Genomic DNA, 21,579 nt, shown 5'->3' on the forward strand with positions numbered 1-21,579 from the left:
CCAAGATAAAAAAGAAAAACTGGATTCTGAATTGGTGACATTTTCTTAATGATTCCGACTTTCTTTGCATGCACAGCCACGTTTGCCAACATTAATAAATCTAAAAAGACCACCGGGGGTACATCTGGTTAACAAATCCCATCCCTGGCATCCAGGTGGGGGCTGTGATATTGATTTTGGATCTATAAAGGTTGCAGTGAGGGTGAATTTCTGATGTACTTGCAGACCTAGCCAAAACCCCCAAGCATCTTTACATCAGTCGCCATTACCTGGGTCTCTAATGTCAACAAAAGGGTTTTGAGAATGAGAGCAGCCATGCTGGCGGAGTCTATCCACTCTAACTAGCATGTGTTCTTTATTGAGTCACAGAAACAATGCAACAGTGGGCATGTCCATGCACATGTCTGACTCTCACTCCGAGTCAGCCAGTGTCGAGCTCAGAGACAATGACAACAAGACAGAGATGTGTCGTGTGACATCAGATAGAGACAGAGGACTAAATGTGGACTTCTTGAATTTCAATTATTTGTTCAAACATTTTCCTTTTTTATGTGAGGTGATGTACACACTGTAGAAACTGTACACACACACACACACACACACACACACACACACACACACACACACACACAAGTGTCGTATGTATTTTAAAACAACCTTTTGCTCTTTGGTTCAGTTTTCATTCAACTCTCCCTCGCTCGCCCTCCTGTTTTTTTCACTGCCTCGCTCTCTCGTCTCTCCCCGTCTTGCTCTACTTCCCACAGCCACAGGCAAGGACACAGAGGCCTATTGCTTCCTAAAGAGGGCAATCCACACATACACACTCAGCCCCCCCCCCCCCCCCCCCCCCCCACACACACACACACACACACAGTCAAACACACGGGTTAAAAGACAAACTGGGGTTAGCAAATGTTTCTGTTTCTTACTTGTATGAATAAATAAAGGTTTTTGTCATCTGTTTTTGCTAGTTTGCCCCTTTCTTGTCCAGGGTTTTGGTGTTTTGCTTAAATCCACTCATCGAGCGTGTGACCTGCGGAGTGTGTTTGGAGCAGATAAGAGTGTTTGAGCTGAGAGAAAGAAAAAAATACCCTGCCAGCAGGCTAATTCTGTGCTGCATTAAGTTCATGAGCGCTGATAAAGAAAGCGAAACGTTCTGATATTCGATTTTACGCCATCCGAAGCCCCTTCTTGTTGTGTCACACACAGACACAATGCAAACACACGATACAAGTGACCCCTCATTAAAGCGATTACAGATTAATGAGTAGAGGCCCCGCTTAATCCAGTTTATCTTGAGATGAGGAGGCGGTGCCGTCGATGTTCGCTGTCCTGCGCGGCTATATGGAGCTGCACCGCCGCTGGGTGATCGTATCGGGTTATCAACTGATTGCTCCTGCCTAGATACGGCCATCACAACAGGCCAAGAGGATCAACCTGACAGCAGGAGATGAGCCACTGAGCTAAAAGCTTTCAGAGAGAAAAAAATAACGCCTATTGATTTTATTGCTTCACTTCCTAAAAGGACAATTCCCACCATTTTCAAATGTATTCCTGAGAAAAAGCTGTGAAAAAAACCACCTGCTGTTGAAAGCTTGCTGAATGGCATCAGTTCAGAGAAAGAGCTTTTATGACCTTTATGATCCAACAGCTAATCGGAGTGAAGCTGTAACCAAAGTGTGCTTGTGTCATCATTAAATCCCATAAACAGCTAAACTGCAAATCACTGCCATCAGAATAGCCGTTAGCTTATCGGTCCTGCTCCAGTGATGTCACTGATCAGCGCCCAAAGGCGTCCACGGACATCAGTAACTTTAATAAATTTGTATTTTGTGAAAAGAAGAGCGAGTCTTTCAGTTACACAAATTGTTTGTTTTGGCGACATCTGCAGATGTCATTCCCATGCCCGTTAACCACGAGTCAGGCCCAATCACTAAACCGGGCCTTTCCAAGTACACACCCCAGTTCGGGTAATCCATTCGTTCCTGGGATGGCCCGAAAAATGGTCCTTTTAGGCCAGTCCGGCGAAACGGAGACGCATTCAGACAGGTTCTGGTACACAGCAGGTACGATAGTGAAAACGGGCCTTATAGAACCACAGTGATGAGCCACCAATATTTGGGTTTACTACAACAGACGTTGTCATTGTAATATTGAATAATAAAGCTAACACATGATTTTCTAATATCATACAACCCTAGAAGAAATCATTTAGAATTTGGGAGATTTGTATGACTTTTCCCCCTTGACTTTTTTCCGCAGGAACTGATTTGTAAACACAAACGAAGTCCAAACATGGCCTTTTTTATGGAAGTGCAGCGCATCTGTTTGCTGGAAGAGAATGATTTGAATTTTGTTTAATTTTGTATTTGTAGCTTGGTAGAGTGACGTGTAAACGGCTCATATTAAAGAGTTAAAAAGAAGCATCGTCTGTTTCCCAGTGGAGTCCACCATTGTGGTATTTTATTAAAGTGTTTTTTTCTGAACATAAGCTACTGGGTTTGTTGCTTTTGAGTCTGAGTAGGAAAGGGAATGAATCGCTGCTGCGTTTGGACTCTGGGGAGAGACCATTTGCTTGCAGCCAGAGATTGAATCATTTTCCCATCATTTTCATTCTTAAAATATGAATAAATACGCATCCAATAATACCATTCCATTTCCATTTCCCTCTGCTCCACGTAAACCTGAACTGGTCACCTGCGGCTTGCGCGTAATCCATAGTCTCTGGGGAGCCACTGAAGAGGTTATGATGTTCTGGACTTTATCAGACAGACTCATGGACGTTTATCCACGCTCCGCTAACATACCGCTGACGGGATTCGAAGCAGGTGCTGAATAACGAGCGCTACTTCAGCCTACGTTTTCAAATCAGGAAATATTTCTCCAAATGAAATAACCAGAAGTCTTCCAGACTATCTGAAAGAGACGGGTTCCCACTCAGATGCACGATGTCGAGTTCCTCTTCAGCGTGCCGCTTGCGTGCACCGTCAACAGCGAGATGTAGAGAAAGTGTGAGATAATACTCAGATGTGCTGAAGGAGATCTTTTCCTGATCGTGTGAGATATCTGCACACCTGCATAAGTCATTAACAAACATACTCACGGCCAAACAAACAAACTAATTTCCTCATAACCCATTGTTGATGGTTGAATAATTTGTCCCATCGCCCGACCCTAATTCAACCCTTGCTGAATTAGTCTCAGTGGTGCTAAGACACACACTGTCTGAAGGTTAATCTGCTGCACAGTAAGCCGGGAGAAAAGATTTGTAACCTGAGCTGGAGAAGATTAAATGTGTGCATGTTTTATTTGCATGGGCCGAGGTGTAGAGTGGCAGCCCAGAGGCACGAATGCATAGCCAAGCTTTAGAGATGCACTAAATAAACTCTCCGTCTGCTGCCGGTTCGAGTTTAGAGAGGACAAAAACTAGTTTAAAAAGGTAAAAGTGCTTTCACAATCCAATATATGTCGTGTGTTTCTTGTTGTGTACCCGTTGTCAGCATGATTTGTGTATCAGACACAGAATATCCTTTAATGTAACTGGAGGCCACCATGTCCTCATGTCTTAACACGTTAGATGAAAGAACAGCATCTGCCAAAGACATCGACCGTGAATAGGTATCAGTACAACTCAGGCATGGAAATCAGTGTGTGTGTGTGTGTGTGTGTGTGTGTGTGTGTGTGTGTGTGTGTGTGTGTGTGTGTGTGTGTGTGTGTGTGTGTGTGTGTGTGTGTGTCATATGGGAGTCTTTGTCTCTGCAGAAGTACAATCATTCCCAGAGGACAAAAACACACAGGAAAATAACTGCATGACATTTGGTATTACCTCTAATAATCCAGGCTCTTTAAGTGTTGATAAAGTTAAATATGTGTTTATATAATTTAAGCAATTATGTTTTATCATATGAGGTGAAAAGTTACTGGAAAATAAACGATGCTGTGCATCAGTCATCGGTTTTCTGAAGAGCTGTAGAAAAGCCCTCGTTAGTTCACCTCTAAACACACACACACACGCATGCACACACACACACACACACACACACACACACACGCACACGTCTAACGCTGCAACAAAATGAGCCCCAAGGACCAAAGCAGAATCGTGGTCCCATCCAGCACAACCTCTGCACTGCAGCAGAGGAACTACTCGACACACACACACCTTTACAAATGTGTGTGAAAGGCACAGACATTGGCCAGCAGATAAATGAACAGCGGAGACAAAACTAGATTTTATGACTGGATTAAATCTAAAATATTGTCTCTGATTTTTTTCAGAAAGTGTAATAATTCAGCGTGTTTACGTGGACTCTGATTATTGAGGAAGTGTTTACGGACATAAGCCGTCAGTGCTCACTGTTTAGCTGCAGAGGAAGAGGAAGAAATCAAATAAACTAACTAAACCGGAAAGCATGTGACAGAGCAAGATGCATACGGAAATGACAACAGAGTGTTCCTGTAAACATTTAGAAGCAGATGTTCTCTCTTATTTTACTCAACGACAACTTTAATAACGGAGTATTGCTGTATTACACTCATGAGTTGGGGTTACTGTGAGGGCTTTACGAGACAGTTAGACACTTTGATATTAGACCACTTAAGAGATTACTGTGAGGAATGTGTCCCCATCAGGTCTACCTTGAAAATGTTTTTATTATGATAAAAAAAAAACAGCTTTAAGAAAATCGTAGCTGTTTTGGGATTTTCCACTGGATATTCTGAACCAGCAGGGCCCAAACAGCCAATCAGAAACACTGTAACAGCACAAGTAAAGGATGTTCTCACACGATTCTCCGACCCCCCACGCAGACTCCAAAATTAGCGTTCTGGTTCCTCAGCCAGCATCAGGTGGACTACGGAATCATATCGAGCTCTGAATATTAAACAGCATCATGCTCAAGGTAATTATTACTTACCCCCCACCCCGTTAGGCTGTTGGTAACGTAGCTTTACCGTCTTTATAAACACCCTTTGTCTTCTGTTCTTACTTCTGTGACAAAACAGACTCAAAGGGTTAGAAAATCACCAACTTTGGTCTTGGCCGTGTTCAGACCAGCCGTTGGTTTATCAATCCCCAACGACATAACACGCATTTCTCAGAGAAGAGGCCGTTCAGAAAGCTAGCTAATAGACGAGATAATTATTTACAACTTTTAAACAAAAACAACCTTCAAAGCGGAGGAAAAGCCACTTTAAACTGAGTGTCCCTGGGTATTCTGCAGACAGAATCTAGAGATGTTGGTCCACTGAGCCGCAGAACTGCTGAGCAACAGAAAAGGTAGCTCTTTCTCCTGGGTTTGTGATACAGGAGCAACAAATAAGCTCCTCGGTATTGACCCTGTTTGTGTAAGTGTGTGTATCTATGGTTTCTCTGCTGACTCACTAAAGCCTAAACTGACGTCGTCACGTTGCACATTTTATTCCCCAGGAAGATCTCCAAAGCAGCGAGGCCGACCAGTGAAAGTCTTTTTAGGACTTGGCAGCTTTTCAAAGCAAGGTGAGATGTTTCTCTTCAGTTGTTTAAACACCCTCCAGCTTTCCAAGTGTTGAAATAAAGACTACAGTAGCTGACATTTAGTCCTTCTGAAAAACTACTGGTATGGTCCTTTGAATTAGCAGAGACACTGGATAAAAATAGCTCATTAAAGTTAATATTTAGTTATCTAGTGAATGTCTTGGCCTGGGGCAGGGGTCGGCAACCCGCGGCTCTTCCATCCATCTGATCCGGCTCTCTGTGCTTGTAAAATAATGAATGGATATTTAAATAAAATGCTTTACATTTTACTGCATTAATTTTACATCTGTATGCCAATTCTAAATGTAAAGATTGTCTGCGTGAACCTGAACAGGTCCAACCCAGGCCTGGGGGTTGGTGTGCTGCAAAAAATAATTTGAGTACTGAACCCCAGAGGGGACATGAGGAGAAATTTTTTTTTCTGGATTTCTACTTTTTTTACATGATCTGAACTTTGTTTGACAAAATCTTTAGTTTGTAAATAAAACAATCAGAACTGGTACAAGTGACTTGTTTGTTAGTAGAACATCACGATATCTGTGATCACCTCCGTTGATCCAATCAGCACAGCTGAGAGAAGCAGAACATCCCAAAGAAAAAAGGAAAAATATTTGCGGGAGCGCAAAACAACTTTAGTTGCCACAATTAGTCGATCTGTCACGGTGATGTCGACAAACAAAATGGTCGACAATAAATTGAATAGTTCAGGTCGTTCATTCTATGAAGAGGTGTTTATTTTTTATCTTGCCTGCTGCGACGTCACTGCTGCTTGCTTCCATTCTACTCGAGGCACATGGGCAGTAGAGGTCAGCCAGGTCGGTCGCCGCGTCAGAAAAAACAAGACATGGCGGGTCGGCAGTGTGACTCAAAAGTTAGGGAGCATTTTACGAAGATAAAAGAGAAGCATGTAGCATGCAAAATTTGCAAAGTAGAACTCTTCTTTCACGGGAGGACAACGGTAGGAACACCGTATAAGGAAGCACATCATGGCGGAGAACAAAGAGTCGCCTCTCGTTAGCTGCTAACATCAACAGAGAGTTACTTGTATTAATAGCTGTAGCAACAACAGCAGTGATGGCCATTTCGTTACCTTTAGCACACGTATGTCACGTATTAGCTTTAGCACTCAAGCGCTAATGATGTACTGCATTCTGCTACGTTACGGTGATAAAAAAAGCGCTCCTCTTTAATGGAAGAGTTGGCTACAAAGTCAACGCGGCAAGCTAACCGAGGAAATTTTGAACATGTTGGTAACGGACATGAGACCCCTGTTGTTTGATAAGCTATTACCTTGTCTTTATTTTCAGATGGCACATAACTGATCACACTTCAGACTAGAAACTAATGTCATTAGAGCTGCTGCATCCTGACGAGTGACGTATATTTTAGTCTACTATTAGTGTCGTGCATAATCGCCCAAATAAAAACCCTGGTTATTAGTTGACTATTAAAAAAAAATTATCTGTGGCAGCACTAGTTGGGATCTCGCTAGAGATGGATACCTTTGACATATGAATCGATTTGGTACTAATTCCCGGTACCTAGGAATCGATACCGGTACTTAACGTTACCAATTTTCGATACTTTTGTGTGTTTATTATTTTAATTCTCTTTTATAATTAAATATATATTTTTCTCAATATATAACAATATTTGATAAATATCACGATAAATAACATTCAACTGTTTGTATTTTAACATCGTCCTTGTAGTTTTATAAGCTGATAATTAAACTGAATCAAACATCTTTACTGTGAACTAAATTTACTGTGTATCTTCATTCCTTTGGCCGTCTTTTTTCATTTGATTTTTCCTACTGGGAAGTTAGAATTTCCGAGGAGAAAGCGAACGCACCATTAGCTGATAACAACGGTGGCAATGGAAGCTAACATATCAAGCTAACGTAATCTTAAACAGTTTATTTAACTGCTGGAGCAGATTAAAACGATGATGCCTCACACTTAGATCGTTGTCACTGGTTTCATCTTCACCCAATCACCCGTCACATTTAGTAAAGTGAAGCCAAACTTTAGAGCGCGTTCATGTTCTTCTAGTCGGATATTCGGAGTTCCGAAGAGAAAGCGAACGCACCATTAGCGAAACGGAAGCTAACATATCAAGCTAATGTTATCTTAAACATTTTATTTACCTACCGGAGCAGATTAAGATGAGGATGTCTCACTTAGATTGTTGTCGCTGGTTTCATCATCACCCAGTTACCCATCACATTTAATGAAGTGGACCCAAGCTTTAGCGTGCGTTCTTTCTACCATGCTGCTCTGTTTACAACTCGCTCGCAGCAAACGACGACATAACGCTCTTGCGCATGCGCATCTGTCTTGGCAAGTTCTCGTTATGAAGGACGGGTACCGAAACGAGGCACCGTTTGAAATGATGTGAATCGGTGCTCGGTCGGTACTATGGAATTCGGTCGGTACCTTAAAAAGTACCGAATTCGGTACACATCCCTAGATCTCGCAAAACATTGTTGGGACCTCATAAAATAAACTAAGACTCAAACAAAATAAGCTCAGGATCTCATGAAACAAAGTTGGGGCCTGACTTTTTTTTCTTATTTCTCTGCTGGGGCTCAGCATCTAAGGAGGTAAGAGGGTCATGTTTTAATCTCTGTAGCCATGTGGATTATGTAGTCCAAGCCATTAAAGAAATGTAGATCTAAATTGGGTGGACGAATGAACAACATCAGGTCTTCTTAATGATCTGTCTCAGCTAATGTGTGTGTGTGTGTGTGTGTGTGTGTGTGTGTGTGTGTGTGTGTGTGTGTGTGTGTGTGTGTGTGTGTGTGTGTGTGTGTGTGTGTGTGTGTGTGTGTGGAAGGGCAATTACAGTGACTCGGTCAAACAAATGCACGATGTATAATTCAGGACATCGTGCATTACCGCGCCGGATGTACTCATGCAAACTTACTCGTTACTAGAGCAGTCGATTCATTTTTAATGCCACGGCCTTTACTGTGCATCTTTGTATGTTTGTTTGTAAAAGGACAACGCCACCTGACATATAACATTGTGTGTCATTATTTATTTACCAAAACCAAAACAGCAGTGGTGTGAGAACGACAGAGTCCATCTCATCACTCAACAGCTTGCAGGACCGCTTTTCAAAGCCTGAACTAATCGTCTTCCTTACGACTCACCCGTCTCTTACATCACTGAGAAGGAATTTGGCGCACTCTCCTGAACGACGTTGCTTGAACGCGTTGGAGTTTGCAAGAATCTAGCCATGCACATCTCTGTTAAGGTCCTGTTGCTATGTTTCAATCAGGTTCGGGGCTGGACTTGGACAACGCCATTACAACACTTCAACCCATGTCGGTTTCAGCCTTTGTGTCGTAGGTTGGCTTCTGTGCTCGGGTCGGCTGACCTGTTGCACGGACCAACTTCAGCCTAATGATTTAGTTGAACGTGGCTTTAATTAAAGGCTTCAACAGGCCAACTCACAAATGTGTTTTCTCTTGTTGCTCCTGAAGGATTCTAGTGAAAGTTCGGTAACACTTCCTTTTACAGTCCCCTAATTACTAAGTACTTAAATGGTAATTACATAGTAAGTTACAGTGTATTATTGTTTCTGAGTTCTTAAACAGTTATTACCATGTAACTCAGGTTCAATTCTAGTTTTTAATTTTATTAATCATTCCCAGTAAATACTGCTTTACACAATAATTACACTTTATTACATTTATACACTTTAATTACACAATAATACACTTTAACTTACTATGTAACTGCCATTTAAGTACTTAGTAATTAGGGGACTGTAAAAGGAAGCGTTACCGAAAGTTCTGATTGAACAAAGGTAGCAATTACTATCTTACTCACCCTGACCTTTCCAACAGGATGCTGCTATTAATACTACTAAATTAAGTCCAACCTCAGGGGCGTGTAGAGCATCTAATAGGCATTTGTGTCACAACCATTCTCACTTTTTTTAGAAATGTCGTTTAGGAATGTTTGGACAGCACTGTAATGTCTTAGTTTACTGTCCTAAAGTAAGATAATCCACCACAAATGGTAAACCCTTCAACCCAAAGAAGACGGTTTGGGTCTTTATAAATTAGCTCTGTGGAATGATAAATAATTTAATTGTCATGAAAAGGTCTTTGAACATCCAGTTTTAAAGACACGAATGACCTTTGCTCAGATAATTAGCTAACAGAAACAGCAGAACTGAGACCGCTGTAGTTTATGTGGTCATTATTATACAACCATACATTCTGGATCACAAGCATTTTGGCAGAAATATTGTAAACTTCTGACCAGAAGTGTTACATGCTGAACTGAAAGTGCTACAGATAGCTAATTTTGCTTCTAGAAACCATAGAATTCCATGGAAATAACTGTTGAATACAAAATGTTTGGCTGCTGAAATGCTCGTGAAAAGACGCTACTTCTGAATTAGAGTGGTTTAGGGCAGTGGTAATCCATGTTGGACTTGGACCCACTCAGACTAGCCCTTAGTGCCTTAAACCAGCCAGAAGTGATCTTTATTTCTCTAGATGACGTCATCCAGCTACACGTTCCAACAGAGCTAATCTCTGTTGCTGTGTGTGTATGTGGGGGGGGGGGGGGGGGGGCATTTTGCATTGTGGGCCAGTGTCACAAAAGAAAATTAGTCAGAAAGCAGTCACACTAGCCAAATAAAATACAATGAAACACACATCAAATTCACTTATACCTAAAGCTGTCCAAGTTATCATGGTAAAAACATTCATCCATTAGCACAGACATATATCGTACTTCAACGCATTTTTTTATTGTTTTGAAAATCTGTTGCTTGCTCTCTCTGAAAAGCTTTAAAACACACATTCTGCCTGTACGCACTAAACACCGAGCGCGTGAACGTGATACAGAGGAGGACTCACAACCAGTGCACCGCAGTGACGAGCAAACAAACGTTGTTGTTGTTGTTGTGCGATTGATCGTGATGCAAACTGCACTTTAAAGGGACATTATGGGAGTTTGACAGCCAAAACATGTATAGAAATAATAAATTTCTTCTTCATACATTCTCCTGCAATGCCCTGGTCTTGAAGAATGAGCCCTGGCGTTTTTACTGTGATTGCCTGTTTTTCTGTAAAATCACAGAAAAAGAGAGATGCTCGGGTCGGGCAGGCTGCTTCATGCGCGTTTACACTCAGTAGCATTTGCTATCCGTAGCTTTAGCAGCAGAGAGAGGTAGTGCCAACTCAGCGACTTTGTCGCTGTTCCTAACGCCTAATGACGAACCTAGCTACATTTATGAGGACCCTTAGCTACTTTCTGTAGAAAGTATCTTCTAGATATTTCCTGCAAATTAGCAACAAAATAGCCATTTTTGCTCCGAACCGTTCTTTGGTTTGACGTTGTTTCAGCTGTCATCAAGGATATAAAAGTTACAGATACAAATGAACATTAATGGTGCTTTAGCTCACCTAGTAAGATGTCGGACTCTGATGCCGAAGACCTGGGTTTGATTCTGGGTGTGAACACACTAGGGTTGTCACGATGTGAAAATTTATCGTCACGGTTATTGTGACCAAAATTATCACAGTTTTCGGTATTATCGTGGTATTTTTTTAAACATGTTACATTTTCAGGAAACTAAATAAACCCTGTATATCAGGAAAATATTGTCCTCAGTTTGTGTCTAAATTTTGCCTACAATTTGTTATTTTGTAATTATGTTGTTTATTTGTTTACATATTGTCCCTTTAGTCTTTAAAATACTAATATTTGCCCATAACTTCTTATTTTTTGTCTGTTTGATGTCATCATTTTAAAAATATTAGTTCAGATGATACTCAGTACTCAAGTAGCCTTCTAATCAGATACTTTTTACCCTTACTTGAGTAATAAACCCTATATCAGGACAATATTGTCCTCGGTTTGTGTCCTTCCAGTGAGCTTTGCAGATGTGGGAAAATGTCATCAGGCAGTAATCATTGTTAAATTCATAATTATTCTCGGAGAGAGACCAACTCTTATCTGCCCCTGGGAGCCCCGTAATGCATAGCGTCATTTCAACATGGGGGTGTCCGCGACACGGTTTATATGCAGGTAGCGGCGCTGCGGCTGCTTTATATAGCGACTCGTTGCATTCTCCCTCAACCCAAATCCTCGGATCACACATTTTAGCTAAAATGCTAACTTACCTTCCGTTGACTGTAGGGTTGTGGGTGATTGTCACGCAGATGTGTCATGAGATTTGAAGCGTTGCTGCCTTTCACAGACACTTTTTCTGCACGTGCTGCAAACAGGATAGCCGTCTTCTATCAACTGTCCCTCTGCATTCTTCAAATATCCAAAAGATGCCCATACTTCCGACTTTGTCTTCTTTGAGGGACAATAAATGTCCTGAGCGCTGCCGTCTCCTCCTTTGGCCATTATTTCAGCTTTAGCTTCAAGAAAGTTTTGGTTGTAAACATGAAAGTGCGCATGTGCCGCCGGCAACTTCAGCAGATGATACGGTGGCTGGTAAGGGTCACCGCTCCTACACCACAGCCACGGTAAACCCGCCGAGATAATATAGTTTTTTTTAAAAACAAGATGGTGGTTATTATTGTCAACTTTTTTTACCGAGGTTTACCGCTACACCGGTTACCGTGACAACCCTAGAACACAGTTTATTTAGTGTTTCTTTTTTACATTAATGGTGTATTTTTTTACAGTAAGTTGCCCAAATTTTAATTTGAGACTCGCCGAACGGCATTGAATTCACAGATAAAAAAGATGTGGGTTCAACTTTCATTTTGGAACAATTTTTCAAGCAAGGGAAGGGAATGATCTGAGCATGCAGGAGGACTGACCCATCATAAACCTTTGTCGGCTGTGCTGAAGAGAAAGGTACAGAACCAAATTATTTAAGTAATTAGCTGCATGTTCTCCTGTCCTCTGTCCTCCGGGACACGGACACACACACACACACACACACACACACACACACACACACGGAACTGTATCAGCTGTTACTTTCGTTAAGGAGTGTGCACGTACAGCATGTGTGCCTCGTGCACGAGCCTACTATTGAAGCTGCCGTTACGCTTTTGGCCTGAGGGGGCAATCGCGAGCATAAAAATTCAAAAGTCTGAAAAGTCCCTTTAACAATGGAAATTAAACTGGATTTATTTAAAGGAGTTCTTGTTTTTGACAGTAGTGGCCCTTGACCTTGTGATTGGACAATGCTGTGGTGAGAGAATTAGCTAAAAATATGACCTGAAAATACCCCCCAGAAACATCTATTTCCCCATACAGTTGGAAATACACATTAATATGTTGAGTAAATAAAATGGTGTGAAACACTTGCTGATCCGCCTGGTTAGGTTGTGAAACCCAAAACAAAGACCAGGTATCCATCTATAGATCTGAGTCACGGGAATTTACCCTGGTCTGCAACAATTTGAGGTAACGAGTCAAGCATTCCGACTCATTCCTGGAATGCCTGATGCAAAGCAGCACCTAACTACAGAAACTCATCTGGATGCTGGAATCCAAACCATGCGCGTGAGAAACTGAGCTCAGGTAGACGCCGTCCCGAGGAGAGCTGCTGATCGTTATTCACTCCGGCCCGTTCCGTAGGTGAAGTGTCAAGCTCGTGAGCACAGCAGCAGTCGGATCATTTGGCTGCAGAGAATGAAAGCTTCACCCCCCTTTAAGGTGAGGGATGAACTGAGCAGCGGGGACGATGCCGAGCAGCAGCCGCTCTCGTGTGTGTGCATGTGTGTGTGTGTGTATTCATGATACAGCAGAAACAAAGAGAGACAGCAGGGAAATAAATCAGCCATTATGTTGATCTGAGTAAGCTGATCTGGAGTCAGGGAGATGATTTACTCTGTACTAGTGCAGGGTTAGGATGGCTGATCACGGGCTCAGAGGTGGTGTTTTAGTGCATATTAGGAAGGAAAGAGGCCTGATTTCCATCCTTCAGTTTGCTCATATTTATGGAAACCAGAGAATTTAGACTCATGACTGCTTAAATTACCGATATATCCTTTTCCTCTTACACACTTCCTGTTGCTCGCCTTCTGAAAATAGCGACCAAACAAAACAAAATCCACAAAACAAACAAATATGAGTGGACATGTGCAGCATCCCCCCCCCCCCACCCCACCCCCCACCCCCGCCACAGTTTCTCTACGATCAGGATTCTTGGAGGAAGCAACTGAAAATGTGTTTGTGCCTGCGAGGGCAACCTCAGCTCGCAGCGCAGCATAAACAACATAACAAGTGGCATTTTGGGTAGACAGGAAGAGGTTTGAGCAGCAACAACTCTGCTGGATGGGGGGGGGGGGGGGTAGTTCTCGCTGCAGCAGCAGATTAAAATAAGGAAGATGAAATGAAATAAACAGCTCAGCTGTTGGAGTTTGTAGTAAAAATGTGTTCTTTCAGTGCCGGGAGGAGTGTTTTCTCAGCTCTTTCTGTTGGTCGTGTGTGTGTGTGTGTGTGTGTGTGTGTGTGTGTGTGTGTGTGTGTGTGTGTGTGTGTGTGTGTGTGTGTGTGTGTGTGTGTGTGTGTGTGTGTGTGTGTGTGTGTAAATCCCATTTAAATGTAGATGACAGCGCCATTCCTTCGCCTCCCTTCTCCCCATCTCATCCTCTGTTTTCCTCTCCAAATCCTCGTTTTCCCTCTCTCTCTCCGAGTCGTTCTGTGTTGCTGCAACTGCAGTGAAATCAAAAAGTATTGGACGAACCGTGATGACTGCAGAAAAGGAAAGACTAAGAAGGTGCTGCAATGACATTTTACAGCTCAGAGTCACAACATTCTAATGTAGAATAAGAAAGAGGGTGCAAAACAGAGGTGCAAAAATGCACGATTTAGTCACGCAAACACGCACGTTAGTTGCTAAAAAGTGAAACACATTCCAAAAGGCTTTGCCTCAAAACCAGCACCCCAAAGCGTGTTAGAAAGCAGAATGAAGAAGTCAGCATGTATGCTTTAGGCAATGACGGCTGTTTCTGTTAAAAACATTTTTGTAGGGAGGCAAGTCAGATTTCCAACTAAAACTATTAGAAAGTTGTAGATTTGTTTATAATTAGTGGGTCAAAACTGTGAAAGATTAGAACGTGTTGAATACCTGAGAAAAGCAAAGAAACATCCCAGATAATGGGTCAGAAAGACCCAGAGTGGGGGGACAGTTTTAGATGCAACACTCTTGAAGCCTGATCACTTCCTGTCTGGTGGTAGCATGTATTTTATCTAAGGCATGTTTAGCTGATGGTTATCTTTAGTTTAGTTCTGTTAACATGACTTTACTAAGAGATAGTGATTGGTTAATGCCAAATTTGGCAACGCGTTGGCATTAATAGCACCTCTTAGCATAAGGCAGCGTCATGCTTGGTGTCTAATATGGACGTAAAGTGGATTAATTGTTCCTTTGTTTATTAATCATTATATAAAATCATAAAACAATTGTGATCATGACTTCATTGTAAGAAAAGAATTATTGATTTTTGCCACTTTGTTCATTTCTAGTTTGACCTCTAGGTAAGGTTGTGTGATTGGACAAATTTACCAACCATTGGCGATGGACTTAGCTCTTCATCAATCTTTTTTTAAAGACCGTTTTTTATTTGCTTATGAATTAGTCTCAGAGATTAGGCATACCGTACTTCCAGGTCAAATCTGTGTTTTTTGTTTGTTTGTTTTGTTGTTGTAGAAAAACTCTAAGTAAATCACTAGAAAGCAAGGATTTTTTTTCCACTGGGAAAACAACCATAACTGTAGACACAGTTGTCAAACCACACAGAGATTCAAAATAATGTCCATCAACATTCGAAGCCTCATATGGTTGACAGAAAAGAGCCATCTCCAACCAAAAACTGTCTTTTTACTTCCACAAGGGTCAAATAAAAGTAGTCAAATAAAATATTCCTTAAAGCTAAAGTCCCATTGGTCATCACACACTGGTGAAATTATGTCTCTGCATTTGACCCATCCCTGTGGGGAGCAGAGAGCTGCAGCGGTGGCCATGCTCGGGACCTATTTGGTGGTTCAACCCCCAATCCAACCTTTTAAAGCTGACTGTCAAACAGGAAGGCATTAGGTCTCATTTTTAAAGTCTTTGTTATGACCCAACTGGGATTGGAACCCAGATCTCCCAGCCCCAGGACACTCCACCACTAACCCACGGAGAAGGTAAGAAGTCTTACGCCCACAATCCAAGATAATATGCCGCCCTGTATTTCCGTAAGTAGCTCAAACTAATTGTGACTGTGTTTGGTGGTGATTGACGCAGAAAATTGAAATTTAGAAAAACAACAATCCCTCACATGAGGACCGGTCGTAGTCTGTTCCTGCTAACTGATTAAGAACGACTGTGATTGGTGAATCGTTGTGTGCATCACCTGCACAACTGTATCGCTCGTCGTCATTTGTTGGACTGACAAATATCGGTCGGAAAACTGTTATCGCCCAACCTTACTCCTTAGCCGGACCTTCGTCTTTCTCAGTGTAAAAGAACAATTTAAATATGAAAACTAGAGATGCATATAAACAATCTGCCAATTGTTAGCATGCTTGCTAAATCTGTGATGGCCAAATCTGAAGTCAGAAATCTGTTTTCACCGTCACTGAATTTGCAATCCAAAGTGCCAATTCTCTCTAGAAATAACCCGTCTCTCATGTGATGCTTACTTCCAGAAGGGCAATATTGTCCAATATTCAGCCTTGTTGTCTTAATCTGACTTTTTTTTTCAGAAATAGGATTTTTTTAAGCTTTTTTAGATTGTAAAAGACGTGTCATTTCTGAGATGAATCAGTTAAAACTGATTTAATCAGGCCAGAACTATACAACAAATGCAAACCAGTACTGGCCCTCAAAATCAGAACTGGTGCATTTTATGAGAAACCCCATAATTAGCTCTCCGTCCACATTTGGCTGCTTCTAGATCAGCACTTAACCCACGACCTTGAATCTAATTCATGTGTAACAGCAGCGCTGTAAATATGGGTCAAGCTACAGACAACATTATTAATCTGACATCAAGAGAAAGTGCCACCGCGCGTCTGAACTCAACCAGAAGATAAATCACATACTCAAAGATGTCCATGCCATCCATCTCCTAGAGCCAGGGTGGATGAGGTGTCTCACCTTTCATGACCTTGCTGCTGCATTGCCCTCATGAACATATACAAGAAAAATAACATTTATGGCCATTTTTAAGCTACAATCCAACATTTCACAGCCTGGTATTGCAGGCACAGCATACTTGTATGATCAGTATTTATGGTTCTGTCTGCTCTGATCTACTGAAACCAGGAGGCTGCAGAAGCCCCCAGACACAATCTGGGTAAGGTAATAGGTGGCATGAACAAGCATGTCTGGGTTATTGTGGGAAACAAGTGGTAGACGAGTGAAAACACAAGGAATGTGGCTGATGTTGGTTTATGTTATTCTCCAGGTCACAATAAGGGCCAATGATGCTGATAACAGTCTGTAGAGTGTGTGTAGTTCCCCAGAGTAAACACACCGACCGGATCGGTTCCCTGACTCACGACCAGCTCAAAAACACAAGTCATGCCCCCGCATGAACCCCTGCCTCCCGCCGTGCCTCCCCCTTCACCTACCTCGGCACGCAGCTGGGTGAGGAGCGGTCCACCTCCCAGGTGGCGAACAGGTTCATGTGGACGGGCCGGTTGGAGGTGATGCTCACCGGCTTGGAGGGCTGCATGTGCGGCGAAGGGACGCCCCCAGTCCGCGGGAGCCCTCCTCGCTCCGACATCCTGGAGGCTGAAAGAGGGAGCTTTCAGGCGGAGATAAAAGGTGTCTTTAGTGGGGGGGGGACGGGCTACCCGGAGCAGCCTGCCGTCTCGTCTCCTTCTTTCTCTTCGTTTTCTTTCTCCGTCTTCAGGCTCGAGCTGCTGCAGAGGGAAAGTTGATCCGTTCGGTGCTAATATACGAAAAACAGTGAAAACGCGCCATTCGTTTACGGGTTCGTGCCGATAAAATAAGGCAGCTAATTCCCCGTGTGTATCCCGTGTTGGCTCGGTGTGTGTGTGTGCTGCTGCTGGTTGTTGGTGTTGATCGGTGCAGGAAGCGGAAATTTGTCTCGGTGAAGTCGCGCAGTGAGCGGAACCCAGAAGAACAACGCCTCTTCAGCGAGCTAGCGAGCCATGAGAATTCCAGCTCTTTTCAAGGAGCCGATTCATTTGGTTCATCTTACAGTTTTGAATTCTAAACAGTTCTTCAGTTCCGCTCCCTTTCTGGACGGCTCATGGATCCCTGGAAGAACGATAAAATGAATGCAAGTAAACGGGGCTAAAAATCTATTTTCTAACCCGCTTTGCCTTAGGCCCTGGATCACACATGTTGTACTTCAATTTAAATGAAAAGTAATGATGTTTCAAACACACCAGTCATGTACCGACCAAAGTGCATGACTACAAATCGGACATGGGTATGATGTCACCACAGAATCGACTCTTCCCTAGCTAGCTGCTACTTACCACATGGCCAGATTTGTGGCGGATCTTTCCTTCTGAAAGAAGGATTTGAAGTTTGCTGAACTTACAGCCAATCTCTTCAAAGAGCAAGTCACCCCCAAATAAACATTTTTTGCTAGTAAACCATATAAATTAGTGTCTAATCGTGCTGTAGACGTGTAGTCAGTATTTTGGCCCTTTAAATATTCTGCCTAGAACTGTCAGTGTTGCACCCCCTTCAGATAAAAACTCTGCACTGCATTTGAATTCAAATCTGCCATCACTATTGGCTAAGAGGTGCACTATGATGTTAGCTGGTACATAATGATGTCACAATGTCGTTGTGTGCCTGTGTGTGTTTGTATTTTTTAGCGGTTCTGCCCTCTCTGTCTGCTAGGCAATAGCATGTTTTGCATTTTTCAAACAGGAAGTGGGAGTGGAGTAAGACTCTGGTAGGGGCTGACTTGCTCTTTAACTAGAAGCCTGACTAATACTTGCCCAATGTGTTTACAACACCAGCTTTATTGTGTTGATGTGCTTCTTATGGTTACACAGCAGCACCTTGCAAAGTAATTTAGTGTTGATTAATCCTTTATTTCTCTCGGCTAGCCAGGGAATGCTTTGGGATTCTCCCGGAAGAGCTGGCCCAAGTGGAGGGGGAGAGGGAAGTCTGGGCCTCTCTGCTTAAGTTATTGCCCCCATGACCCAACTCTGAAAAACGGAAGAAAATGGATCAATCCCTTTTCTGCTTTTTAATTTGATAGCGTGGCCGCTAGTTGTCTGACAACACTAATCAATGGTAGTCCTTAGCTATCACAGGTACAAATACATCAACGTTTTTACCAATTATTCTGAAAAATATTTAAATGCATTCAAATTTGAACCTGTTCACTCTCAAAGTAGCTGACACAAAGAGTCAGCTCGACCATGAACAGCACATCACTACAGAGCACACACATGAAACCAACCAATAGCATGTTGCTTTTGTCTTGTTGTGTTTTTTTAAACCTGCCTTTCTTCACGTTTCACATCAACAGCTGTTCCTACATATAATCTGATGTTTTTTTATTCTTTAAAATATGGTATACATTAAATATAACAGAATTACACATTAAAAATGAAAAGAACCCAAAATGTTTTCCCATATTGATTATTTGTTATAAGTGTCAGTTTACAGGTAATGTGCACATGTCAATTACAGCGAAGAAAAAAACCTAAATACATACTAACTACTTTAAATGAGTCGTTATGTCCATGTGAATCTATATTTAAAACATTCTGGTGTTTTCCTGGGGGAATTCTTCTGTTTCAGCCTCATTTTCACTGGTTTGAGCCTCAGGTGTTGCTTAAGAGATTTCAATTAGTCACACTCGTGCAAAGATGCAGAACCAGTTGGCTGAAGGTAAATTGTGCTTGCATGTTTGCTCTGATGTCACATCTATAGCAGCTTGAAAAGCAAAAGGAAGCTTCACTTGTTTGATCTACTGGATATTCTACTTATCTTCATAAAGATACCAGTAAGGTCAGAACGTATCAGTTAACACAGAGCTCAGACAAAGGCCTCTTCCTACGTTTGTTTGCCTTTTTGCCCTTTTTCTTTGAGACAAAACACACACTCTGCTTCTTTCACTGCAGCATGAAAGCAGGTGCAGCTCTTGCACCCTCAGGTGACAAAGGCAAGGCTCTGATTACAATCTCCGAATCTGATTACGAATCAGAAGGTGACCTAATGGCAGCGTCACAGGCGCTTCAAATGGCTGGCTGCCACCAGCAAGGCAGACTATCACAGCAGCTGTGTGTGTGATCGGGGTTTACAACAACTTGATGTGTGTTCATGAGCTCAGAACCAAAGGATCATCACAAGAGGCGATATCAGTCTTTGGTGTGTGTTTGTAGTTCCCCAGAGTAAACACACGGACCGGATGGGTTCCCAAAAATGAAAAACAAAACTATTTTAAGATTTTTGGGCGTTCTTCTCAGAAATGAATCTAAAAAAGGTCACAAATGATCCCATAGGCATTAAACAGTCAGGTTTTATACACAAACTGCTTGAGTTTTGGACAACAAGCTCCCTCTCTCCCCTCTCTCCCAGAATTGTCTGCCATCGATAAACCGATTAGAATCAAGCAGATTAAACCCTGGTCACGGGATAATCCTAAATTACATTAAACACTGTGTCCAAATCTGCAAAGTCATCAAGTGAAACTCCTCAGACAGCCAATTAAATCTCTACCATTGTTCCACAACCAGAGGCACATCCAGAATGTTTTTTAAGAGGGCCTAGCCTAATGGGGGGCTACTGATAATCTCAGGGTGGCAGAAAAATCCAGTTTCATGTGTTAAGACAATTTCAAACTGTTTTTCAGCTGTCCTAGATAAATCTGACGTGAACAGAATTGTGACGTGAACGTGATGGTGACTGGCAGGTTTAAGGCTATCCAGTGTTATCAGCTAACCAACAGTTTATTGACCACTCTCACAGACAAATTCAGCCTCCAACAGTCTTGATGCAGCATCAGAAATCCTACTAATTCAGTCTGCAATCATCCAATGAAATTACACCCAGGGAGTGATGCAAAAACACTAGTGACGAGTATTCAATATGAGCAAAAATTTGCAACAGTGAAGAACATTGTTGCTACACGCAAGAGCATGTGGAACGTTCCCTTTTGGAGTTTGGTTTGGAGTTTAAAATAAGAGTTACCGGTGGAGCTTTGTTCTCTGTTCATCGTTGTCTTGGGTTGGCTTTTAGGTATGTATGCTTTTCGGCGCGTACGGTTGTGACGTTAGCATATCCTGCTAGAGCGAGACGTGCAGTTTGACTCACTGAAATCTTGGGCGTACAGTGTGATGTTAAACAGTCCTTTGCAAAAGCCGATAAACCCAATGTGGCCCGCTCTTTAGGGAACTTAATCAATTTTCTACTCCCATTCAGATTTTACTCTGCGGTGCAACATCCAGCTACATCTATCTATGTTGCTCTACTTTGAAGCGTTGATGCACTTAAAAACACGTGTTTACGTGGATGTATTACCTGCTTTGACATCTAGGCTTCCATAGAAGCACCCTGTTGATGTTTAGCTCATGAGGCTAGTCCATCAAACAAAAGCGAGGTTTAATTCGTGGAAATTTGAGATAAAAAAATAAGCCTGATGTTAGGCTTTATTCTTGTCATCTTTCTAGAGTGATTTGAATGTTTTGATCACTACTAAAGACCATAACTCCTACACGCCCTGTCTGCAGTCTCCTTAAAATATGAACTCTGGATATTTTAGGCTTTAAATAATCAGAAAACATCTGCAAAAAAAAAAACTAAATGAATCCCACTGACGATCGAGTCATGAATGGACTCATTTAAATATACAACCATCGCCTGGGAGGGCAAACTTTGGTAAACGGCTGTCACCAAAATGCCTCGTGCAATGACAAACAATTAAAGTGTTGCACACATAGAATTTTTCCATCTGCTAAATTTGTATTTTTTAAAAATGTCTGTATAAAACTGTCTGGATGAGTTTCAGCGGGGTTGTGCAAATTCTGTACAGGGTCATTGCCCCCCTGACCTCTAATTAGGAGCTCCCCTGTGTGCAACAGTTTACTACACTGTACATAAATGGTTTGTGAACATTAGTCTGTTTACTAATAAAA

At 42.1% G+C, this 21,579-nt stretch overlaps 1 protein-coding gene across 2 annotated transcripts in view; it reads right to left on the bottom strand.

Annotated features, from left to right (window-relative positions):
- The window catches only part of LOC107377028 (phosphofurin acidic cluster sorting protein 1), a 106,278-nt gene extending 88,843 nt beyond the window's left edge, over positions 1 to 17,435 (bottom strand). For both annotated transcript variants that reach the window (XM_015946398.3, XM_015946396.3), the window contains exon 1: positions 17,077 to 17,435. In XM_015946398.3, coding sequence (XP_015801884.1) covers positions 17,077 to 17,231 — 155 coding nt within the window. In that variant the 5' untranslated portion in view covers positions 17,232 to 17,435. The remainder of the gene's footprint in view (positions 1 to 17,076) is intronic.
- Positions 17,436 to 21,579: the final 4,144 nt, after the last annotated feature.

The sequence above is a fragment of the Nothobranchius furzeri genome, chromosome 2, assembly GCF_043380555.1.
Source record: "Nothobranchius furzeri strain GRZ-AD chromosome 2, NfurGRZ-RIMD1, whole genome shotgun sequence".
In the NCBI taxonomy this organism is placed as follows: domain Eukaryota; kingdom Metazoa; phylum Chordata; class Actinopteri; order Cyprinodontiformes; family Nothobranchiidae; genus Nothobranchius; species Nothobranchius furzeri.